Source organism: Apis laboriosa, unplaced genomic scaffold, assembly GCF_014066325.1.
Source record: "Apis laboriosa isolate Shangri-la unplaced genomic scaffold, ASM1406632v1 scaffold125_cov141, whole genome shotgun sequence".
NCBI classification, from domain to species: domain Eukaryota; kingdom Metazoa; phylum Arthropoda; class Insecta; order Hymenoptera; family Apidae; genus Apis; species Apis laboriosa.
In genome coordinates this window covers 2,075,017-2,086,845 of record NW_025221145.1, presented here as the reverse complement: position 1 = coordinate 2,086,845, position 11,829 = coordinate 2,075,017, and the positions used below count along the sequence as shown (strand labels likewise).

The window sequence follows — 11,829 nt, the reverse complement described above, 5'->3', positions numbered from 1 at the left end:
ATATTTCACGCGATATTCTTCCTTCTCGACTAACAAAGTTAACTAATAAACACAAATGTCTGGAAAGCGAACGAAAATTCTTCGACGAATCGAAGAAATCCTTTCACAAATAGTTTTTTAGTGAATAACTAAGTGTGATGAATTTTAGTGATCTTTGAAATTTTTGTGTTTTATTTTATCCTGTATATAAATCGAATGAGAGTTTTATTCATAATTTTTATTTTTTATTTTTTTAAATTATTTTAATCTTGTAAATTTCTGTGTATTATGTGAATGCAACTATCAAAATTATAAATATTAATGTAAATTAAATGAAAGTCTATTTCTTTTTCTTCTATTTTTTTTTTTTTTTTATTTAATATCTATTCTATCTAAAATAAAATACGAAGCATAATGTGAATGATAAATCATTTAAATTAAATTTTATAAAATTTTTTTAAATGAAATTTTTGTGATAAAGGTATTGATAAAATTTTATCGTTTTTACTATTATTTTTGTTTTTTTAAAAATAAAATACGATATATTTAATAAATATAAGATTTCATATTTTCTACAAGAAAGATATTAATCTTAAATTTAACAATTATTCTTCTTTTTTCTTTCTTCAAATTTTCTCATAAATTAGAATATTTTATATTCAAATTTTAAGATAAAAATTTACTACGTTCAAAGAATTTTTTTATTGAATTTATAATACATATGATAAATGAATTTAATATATCATTGATAAAAAGATTTTTGTGAATAAAAATTTTTAGAAATAGTAAATATCAAATGTGAATAAAAATGAATATATGACAATTTTTTCTTTCCTTTTAAAAATATATTAATTTAATATTATATTTAAATTTTAAAATGAAAAATTATATATATATATATATTATTTTACTTCATATTTATATACAACATATTTTAAATGAACACAAAGTGTTTGAAAATTTTGTGAACAATGTGTTTATATAATTATGTTCGTTGTTAATATTCAATAAACAATTAGAAAATTTAATATAAAATTAATAGTGTCTCATGAATGAGTGTTTAATAAAATATCTTGAAAACGGTTTCTGTCTTTTCTTCTTTTTGAAAGATGTGTAAACGGAATTCTCTTAAAATTATCAAAGTATCTATCATGCTAGCATTATTAGTTTGAACGAAAAACAATTTTTCAACTTAGGACAACATTTTTTGCTAACGAGTAAAGAACGGTTGAATTCAAATTGTTTTTATTAATGAAATTTTCATAACAGATTTTTTCAATATATTTTAAAATTTTTTAAATTAATAAATAACTCATGAAAGATATTTTATTTTAGTATATGAAATATCTTTATTTTTAAAAGTTTTATAAAGTTTTTTTATAAAGTTTTTTTAAATTTAAAAAAAAATAATAAAAGATTCTATTTATGTTAACATATATTTTATTATTAAATTGTTAAATTACTATATTTAAATTGTTTTTATAAATAAGTAAAACAAACGAAGGAAAAAATTTATTTTCTTTTTAAATAGATTTTCTAATTCCGTATTTTATATTGATAAAATGAATTCTATTTTTGTCTTGACATTTGTACTGGATAAAAAATATTTTCAATAATATTGCATATTGTAAAACAGCTTTCAACATTTTTGTAAAAAAACTTGCTTGTGCAATCCAGAGAGCTCTTGTTTCTCGAATAAAAAAAATAAATAAATAATACGAACGAAATAACGAAATATAAAAATTATGAGGAGGATGAAATGCGAATAATTTCTGTTTCTTGTTTCTATATCTATATAATGTTTCTATATTTATATATATGTATATATAAAACAAAAACAAAAAAAAAAGAAAAAATACATTAAAATAATGAAAAGTGAGAAACATTTTATCTACATAAAAAATAAAATATCAATTTATTTCATAAATATTGGAAAATATTAAATTATTGATAGATTTTTTAAAAATATTTTTTTATAAATCATGACAATTAACTACATTAATTTTCTTTTATCTCAATCACAATTGAATTTTGTAATTTTATAAAAGAATTTTATAAAGAAAGAAGTTGATTGTAATATTGAAGTTGTAAAAAAAGAAGAAGATATTTTAAAGCGAATATTCTAAATGATTAATTAATAAATAACTTTAATAAATAAAATTATATAAAACAAAGAAAGTATAAATATTAAAATAAAATAAAAACAATTATTAAAAACAAAGAAAATTTAAAGAAATTGTGAGATGAGTATTAAAAAATATATATATAGCAGTTATTTAATACTATATATATATATATATTCTAAACAAAAATCTATTTAATTGACTTAAAACTATTTCTATAAAAATATAAAAAAAAATATTAAAAAAAAAATCAATCATTAACTTTTACATTATTCAAATTTAATTAGAATCAAGAATCTATTATCTACAACATTTAATTAATTAAATAATCATTACTTTCAACTAACGTAATTAATTAATTATGAATATTATTTATTACTATTTAATTATTGATAAATAATTTATTTTAAATTTTTAATTAATATTTTCATCAAGCAATTATTGAATTGAATTGAATTCCATTAATATTCAATTGCTGATTGATTATATTGATAATTAATACAATAACATTATTAACATTTTAATTAATTGATATTAGTAAATTAATCAAATATTTAAAGAAAATACCGCTCAACTGCTTTAATTCTTTTATAATTTAATTAATCTCGAATTATTTTCATATTTCCGTTGAATCAAAATTATTTAGTTTCTCGAAGTATCTAGAAATTACTCAATGCTGACAATTATTAAAAAGAATAATATTCTATTAACGATAAATGATGTGCAAATGTTAAATGTTAATTACTGTTAAGAGACTGATAAGAGCTTTCGTTTCCGTTAAGCATAAAAATGTTAAAATTTGATAAGATGTATGATAGAAATATATCACAGAATTTATTTAGATTAAAGTCTGAAGAAAAAAATAGTGTAAGAACAGAGATCGATCTCCAAATTTTTTCATAATTGAAAGAGATAAATTAATTACGATAATGTTAAATGATATTGGAAAGGAATACAATTATAAAATGTGATTAATTATTGTGATAATTATTGTAGATAATTGAATTTAAAATTTGATTTAATTTTAAAGAATTTGTTAATGATGAGGATTAAAATTATGACGAAAGAAGTTCAATCGCTATGAATTGAAGTGTAAATTCGATGTATATAGCGATGTGAATAATTTGATACTGAAAAGAAGTTTATTTTCATTCAAGAAGCTTGACAAGAAAATAAGAAGCGATGAATTTGAAGTTTGTAGGTTTTTTTAAAATGAATTTTATTGATTTGTACAACGAAAAAGAACAGGAAATTTATGACGAATAGAATCTTTTACCTTTTTAATAGAAAAAAGAAATGAAAAATTTTGAAAAAAAAACAAATATGATAAAATTAAATAAATATTTTTTATAACAAATTAAAGAACTAAAATTAATATTAAAATATAAATTTAAAATAGATTCTCAAAGAAATATATAATTTAAAAAAAATTTTAATAGTTTAATGATGAAAAAAATGCAAAATTGTTTTTTTCTTCACCTATTATGAAAAGAAAAAAAAATATTAAAATGATGTATTAGTTATATATATATAATAAATTAAAGTTTTAAATGAAAATTTAAAGAATTTTAAAATATTAATATTAATATTTTATATGAAAATTAATATAATTAAAATATAAGTTTTAAGTGTAAATTTATTAATTATTAAATATAATTGAAGAATTGTAACACCAAGAAGGAAAAGAAGGAAAGAAGAAATCTGAATGAATATTATACAATATTTGATAAATTGAAAAAATTGAAAGAAAAACTTCGAAATATTGCATTGATGGATCATCGTGGAAAAGAATTTTCAATGATATATGTTATAATATATAATATATAATATGTTATAATGTATAAGAGAAACAGAATATAAAATTCTTGAATTAAAAGAAGAATTAATATAATATTATAAAAAAATATTTTAAATAATTATTTTACATATTTAAAAAAATATTCTATTGGTTCCAATTAATAAATTAATTAAATTAATTCATTAATAAATTAAAAGAAGAAATTATTTCAAACTTAAAACATCTTTAAAATATAATACATCTTTAAAATATAAAATATAAAATATAATTTTTCAGTAATTTAGAAAATCTGTACATGAAAAATGAAATAATTATTCAGAATATGATGTATTAAATTCATATAAAAAGAAATTATATATATATATATATGAATTCAAAATGTCTCACATTTAATTAAATACATTTAAATTATAAGAAAAACAAGAATTAATTAAATATATAATCCATTACAACTATTAAAAAATAATTCGATTAGAAATAATTAAAAGTATTTCAATTATTTCTAGTTTAAAACAAACAAAAAATACAAATAAAAGAAAAAGGAATTTTTCTAAATAATAGAAAAAAATGATGAATTCATTATTGTCTGGAAAAGAAACAAGAGAAAAAGACTGTATTATTTTGAAATATTTCAATAATTGAAAACATAATAAATAAATTTTTATGATCATATGTGTATCAGTCACAAATGTAATATATCAAAATCATTGCAATGATAAATCATTCATGATAAATTGAGAAATTTAATGATTGTTGCAAATTGATATGAGGTGATATGAGGCAAATTGATATCAAAATTATATTAGCAGATTATCACAATAAAATTAAATTAAAATAAAATAAATATTAAAATAAATATTAATTATATTAAAATAAGTTACTATTCTATAAGATTATCTAGAAATCAATTGTTTTGATATTAATTTTTTATTAGAATAAAACAAGATTGTAACAATGAAAATTTTAAGAAAAGTATTGTGAATTACATATACGTATATTCTAACAAATAATTCGATATTTTACAATTTTCTTTTCATAATTTTTAATATAATTTAATTTATTTTATCTGTTTTACAATAATTATTTTTTGATTTTTAATTTTTGATTTTTGATCCACATTTTTCATATTATTCTTTATTTTTTGAAATTTTTTTAATGTTTCATATTTTTCACAATTTTTACTTTATTTAACGTTTTTTAATACTTAACAATTTTTATTTTAAAATATTTATTTTATAATATTACAATATTTATATTTTTTAATATTTCACATTTTTTTCTTAAAAATTAAAAAACTTTTTAAATTTTTGAAAGAATTTTCAATATTTCAAATTTCTCATTTATTTATTTAAATATGTTCATTTCCATAAATAAAGAATTAAAGTTTCCAATCATGAAGAAAAACGATTTAAATAATTTAAAAAGAGATCAAAAATAATTGATTTATAAACAAGATAGTTTGATTTAATTAGACGATCGAATAATTAATGCTGCAGTTAATAATGAATTGATTATCAGGATGAAAAAAGAAAAGATAAAATTTACATATAAAAACAAAATTTATAAATATTTTCTGCTATGTTTACGATTCATTCGATAATTAAATGAAATTAAATCGTTTTACGTTATAATGTCACGTATTAATTATATCAAAGATATTAATGATATGGTATAAAAATAAAGTAACATACAAATTGTAATTAAAATTTCAATTATTATTTCAAAGAATTTTCACCATTAAAGAATCGACAAACAATATTTGGTTCGAACTCAATTATACCGATATAATTCAGTTCCGATATGATTGAACATGAGAATCTAAATTGATTCTAAATTGGCGCGAATATAGAATTAATCAAATTCTTATAATGAAAATAAATCTATCATTTAGATTTATATTTATAAAATATTGAAAATATATTAATATATTACTAATTATTTAGATTAAAAATCTCAGAAAAAAATAAATATTTACAATACTTATTTCCCAATAAATTTAATTAAAAAATATAAAAATTTGTTAAAAAAATTAAAATAATATTCATAGAAAAATTATTTTTAAAAAATTATTTTTAAGAAATTCAAAATACTTAAATTTATTTCATCATTTAATTGAGAATTCAATTCGTGAAATTTATTTGAAGAAGTCAAAAGAATCCCATCGCTCGGAAATATCTTGCTCGGAAGATGATTTCGCTTCCACGCGTGGCTTGGCCGTTTTGCAGATCTAAAGAACTATAGTAAATCCAATCTGCAGTGTTAACGATTTTCTATTAATATGTCTTCGAGACAAACAATATTTTCTATTCGTCACTTTGTCCCTGAGGATAATGGCCGACCATATTTCAAGTGAATGACCGAATGATTTATTTTTAAAATCTCAAATCGATTCATCAGAATCCATAAATATTCGAACTGAATGAGTTTTTTAATTCTGACAATCTAACAATCCATATTTCTTCTATTTTTTTTTTATAAAAATTTAATAAAATCAACTTAATGGAGATCAAAAAAATCAAATCCACAATTTAACAATTGGATGACATCGATAGTATCAATGATAGATACACGAATACATATCAGATCGATATCATTAATTAGTGTTCAAATTGGCCAAAATTTACTTAATCATCGTCGAGAAATACCAAAGATTCCTCTTCTTCTTTCAAAATATTAGATCACTAAGCCATTAAATTATAATTATAGTGAATATACATAAAAATAATAATTTGACTTGAAAGTGAATGAGATTTATTAAAGTTAATTCGCTAGTCAAACTAATTGTGATTATTTAATTCATCAGAATCTCAGGGAATCATTCGAAAAAATGATTTTAAGAAACGAATCTATGAAAGAATCAATCGATATCATGATGGAGATAAGCGAAAATTGCAAAGAACAACTGATACCTAACGATTATATTTTGGATAATTACACAAATCCAATAGTCGAATTTCTTCAACAAGAAGATTCATCCATCAGAAGAGATCCATTGTATATTGTTTTACCAATCACTGTGATTTATGCGGTGATCTTTGTCACCGGTTTGGTCGGTAACATTTCCACATGCGTAGTGATTGCGCGTAACAAGTCGATGCATACGGCAACCAACTACTATCTGTTCAGCCTAGCCGTGTCTGATTTACTGCTGCTGATATCTGGTCTGCCACCGGAGATGTATTATATCTGGTCACATTTTCCGTATGTGTTTGGCGAAGCGTTTTGCATTATTCAAAGCTTCGCTGCTGAGACGTCCGCTAATGCCACTGTCCTCACTATCACCGCTTTTACTGTCGAGAGGTGTGTAAAAAGTTTTCGAAAGTTATATCTATTTAACAAAGTAAATTAATTTTTTGAATCTTTTTAAGTCCAATTTTAACTCTTTTAACACAAATATATATATTTATATTCCCACGATTAATATTATTGAGTATATTTGTATTTCATATTCTTTTGAAAATTATTTTCAAATTTAATTTTTATCACAAATTCCGTAAATATTTCTATTTATGATTTTTATTAGATTATATTATATGTCGGTAAAATAAAGTAATGAATACATTATTATCTTAATAACATTACTCGTAAGCTATTTATCTTTAGCTATATTAGATCAACGCAATATTGTCATGAACAAAATTGTTATAATGTTTTATCACACTATATCATTTATAAATGAAACAATATTTAATTAATTATAATTATAAAACAATATAATATTTTCTATATTTATATATTTTCTTTGCTATATTATAATATAATTTTCATGTTCATAAAATATAAATATTCGATTAATTAAAATAAAAAATTTATCATAACATCGTTTTTGAAATAAAAATGAAAAACATTATTGGAATATATATTATATATATAACTGTGACAAAAAAAGAAAAAAACATTTATACAACATTTTTTAATTCCAATTCACACTATAATAATCAAAAATAAAAATTAGTCACTTGTATAAAAAATACGATGCTGTGTTGAAAGAATTAAAATAAATTCTTTAATTTTAAATTTAGTTCGAATCGATAAAAGCAATAAATATTTTAGTTTATTTATTTGATAAAGTAAATCAATTCTTGACTTTTTGTTAAATTTTAAAATAAATCTTTCAGATTTAAATTTAATTAGAATCATCTTATTTAAGAAAATAAATAGATTTTTTTTAATTTTATACATAGTTTTAAAATGCATCTATTTCAAAGTTAGATTCAAAATTAGATTCAAAACTAGATTCAAAATTGAACATATTTGAAAAAATAAATCGATTCCCTGAATTTTTTAGATATACTATTTTTAGATATACTATTTTTTTTATTTAAAATATCTTAGTTATTATTCTTCTTTTATTTTCCAAGATACATTGCAATATTTTATTATATTTTTTAAAATATTTTTTATCTTTTAAATAAGTTAAAAACTTATCTTTTAAATAAGTTTATGTAAAGTTTATCTAAAAAAATCAGATTTATTTATCTAAAAAAAAATGGTACAAGGAAAATTTTAAATCTTTGGAATATTTTTTCGAAAATTTTTTTGAAAAAGATATTTTGAAACATTCATAGAATATTCTAACTAGATAGAACATTTTTAAAAGAATATAAGAATATAAGATAGATAAGTATATAAGAAGAACATTTTTAAAAGAATATAAGAATATAAGATATATAAAGATATATAAAGATATATAAGAAGAATATAATAAAATAAATTTTTATGTTTAGCATGAATTAATCAAATGAAAAATTAAAATGTAAAATCTGTTTGGAAAAATGTTTTAAATTTAAATTTTAGAATTAACCGTTTTATTATAAAATGTGATTAAAGTTCAAGGTTTTCGGAAAAAAGTATAGATTCATCCATACTTTGATTATAATAAGTTTACATAATATGAAAAAAGATAAAAAATACGTTGTCAGTAATTTCATCATTTTTTAAAAAATAAACATATTTCATCACTCTTTATATTATATAAGAGCATAAAAAAAATTTCATGTATATACATAATTAAAAAGAAATAAATAAAATTATAAAATATCATAGTATGTTTATGATACATAATAGCGAATATATTAATTTATTCTGAGATTCTGATTTTTGCAGTTTTTATGTATAATTTATGGAGAATTTAATAAATACATATACATATAGAATTCTAACTAGAAAATAGAAAACTTCATAATAGAAAATACACAATTAAATTGCTTATAATCTAACTGTACAGACATTTATATAAATTTATATACATTTATATACATTTTTATAAATTTTTTCTTGACATGATTTTAATTAAATTTTTTTATGTTTCTTTTAACATTCAATCCACTATAATCTATCTAATAAGATGAATAGACATAAAGAAGTAGATGTGATCGATACACGAGTATTTATATACTATGCGTATATACAATTCTATTCACAAATTTCAGATATAAGATGATTATGATGCAAGTTTTGATAAGTACTCTCACTTAGTGCTTTAAGCTGATTATGTTTTATTATGATTTATGCTTTATAGCTAAAACTATAATATTACATATACAGTGGCTTTTAAAAAATATTTTAATTTTTAAAATTCATATTTTGATTTGAATTTTTTTTAAAATGTTAGAAGAATTAAATAATGTATAAAAAGTAATGTATAAAAAATTGCAATTGCATCAGAATTGCAAAGAAAATATATCATGCATTTTGATAATTTTAAAAAATAATTTTAATAAATTTTAAAAAATTTTTTTATACATTATTTAGTAAACTAATCTTCCAAATCTTAAATTATCTTGAAAAAAATTCAAATCATTTTGTTCAATTTTAAAGTTATTCATTTTTAAAGAGTATATTTTAAAAACTGATTATAGGAATCATATTAATAACGCATAATAATCATAATAATTACTTGTGACAATCGACAAAGAACATTCAATTAACAGTCAATAATTTGTAAACATTTATGTTGTTTTACTTCGTTGAATAGATTATATTATACTATACTATATACTATATATACAGACTACACACACACATATATATATATATTTAAAAAATTATTTCGGAAAATAACTATATATATATAAAAAGTTATATATTATATAAAAAGTTATATATTAAAAAAGTTATTCATAATTTAGATTTGTTTTTATACTTTTATCTATTAAAATGTTTCTTGTAAAGATATCATTTTGTTTTGTCGCTATTTTTATTTATAAATTTGTAATTAAATGTTTATATATATATATATATATAAAAATATAAAAATATTTTTAATTGAAATATATGTATATCAATGTAAAGTATATGATATTTACCAAAACATTTAATTACAAATTCATAAATAAAAATAGCGACAAAACAAAATAATATTCTTATAAGAAATATTTTGATAGATAAAAGTATAAAAATAAATCTAAATTATGTTTCGATAGTATCTAGCTTATTAACGAAAATGCTTCGTTATTATTAAATATAAAAAAATTTCATGTTTCAAATCTTTCATTTCCAATAATCAGATTAAATAATATTCTAAATATATTTGAATTTAAAATATTATTTTAATAATAACTTTTCAAATATTATTCCAAAAAAAACAAACAATATTTTTAAATATATTCGAGATAAATTGAAATTTTTATGTTGCTGACTTTTTTGTTTCTTTTATGTAAAGAAAAAAATCGTAGATAATATTGATAATATTGACATTGAATAAAGACTATCGAAAAACTGGTTGAAAGGATTAAAAAGATATTTGAACTGATTGTAGATATTTTTTCGTTTACCGATCCTTTGAAACAGGTGATTGATCGAGACAGTTTTGTTTAAGAGTTCGTTCATTTCGAAACATCGAAATCGAATGTTCGGTTTGATGAATGGAGGAGTTTTGAGAGCTTTAGTTATTTTAATTATTTGATTACATTTTACGCAGTATTTAGGGTATTTTTCTAATTTTAGCTTTATAAAAAGATATAAAACATTTTTATGCTTAAGATATGAAAAAAATATGATCTTATAATTCCATCATCTTGTAATTGAATCTTAAGTTATTTCTACAATTTCTTTTAATTATATTTCAGAATCCTTCAAGATATTAATTAATCTTTAATTATCAATAATTAATCTTTAATTAAAAAAAATAATAAAAAAAAAGGAAATCAAAATTTCAATAGCAATTAACTTTAATCTTCTAGTAACACATTTATTATTTATATTTATTTAATAATTTAAATAATTTAAATAATTTAAATAATTTATATTATTTTAATGTATGTACAAAAATATTCTTAAAATTATTAGAGAAAAATTTATTTATATTTTAAACTATTCAATTTCCATAATTATAGCATGAGTTCTTTAATTAATTTAATCTTAAATTAATTTAAATTAAACTAATTAAATAATGAAAGAAAGTCATTGAAAATAACAGCGATTATATTTTATCATTAAATATATTACTTTTTTATATTATTTATATGTGAAGTTTTAAATCAATAGAAGATTTTGTTATCTAATATTTTAAAAAAATTATTGTAAAAATAATGTATAAATATTAATATAAAAAAAATATTATTTTGTAAGTGAATTATTTTTCATTTAAAAATAGTAAAATAGTGCAAAGTAAAAGTATTAATGAAAAAAATAAGATATAATTTGATATAATAGAATTAATACTTTTATTTTTCCTTTCTAAAATTATTCTTGTTAAAAAGAAAAGAGAAAATAAAATTTCTTTCCTAAAAATTTTCAATAAATATTATTAAATGTAAATCGATCTCTCAATGTTTCACCATGCAATTCTAAGCCTGCTTTTAATCTTTTGATAACTACAATAAACTAAAGCATCCTGGATTAAAAGCATCAAGCTTAAGCTTATATGTCATCTCGTCACATGGAAATTCCCATAACCGTCAGAAGTAATCTTTTCCGCTTGTCACA

The 11,829-nt window shown here is 18.7% G+C and overlaps 1 protein-coding gene across 2 annotated transcripts in view; it reads left to right on the top strand.

Annotated features, from left to right (window-relative positions):
• Positions 1-434: 434 nt before the first annotated feature.
• The window catches only part of LOC122720330 (pyrokinin-1 receptor-like), a 48,000-nt gene continuing 36,605 nt past the window's right edge, over positions 435-11,829 (top strand). For both annotated transcript variants that reach the window (XM_043946957.1, XM_043946956.1), the window contains exons 1-2: positions 435-460; positions 6,704-7,200. In XM_043946957.1, coding sequence (XP_043802892.1) covers positions 6,728-7,200 — 473 coding nt within the window. In that variant the 5' untranslated portion in view covers positions 435-460; positions 6,704-6,727. The remainder of the gene's footprint in view (positions 461-6,703; positions 7,201-11,829) is intronic.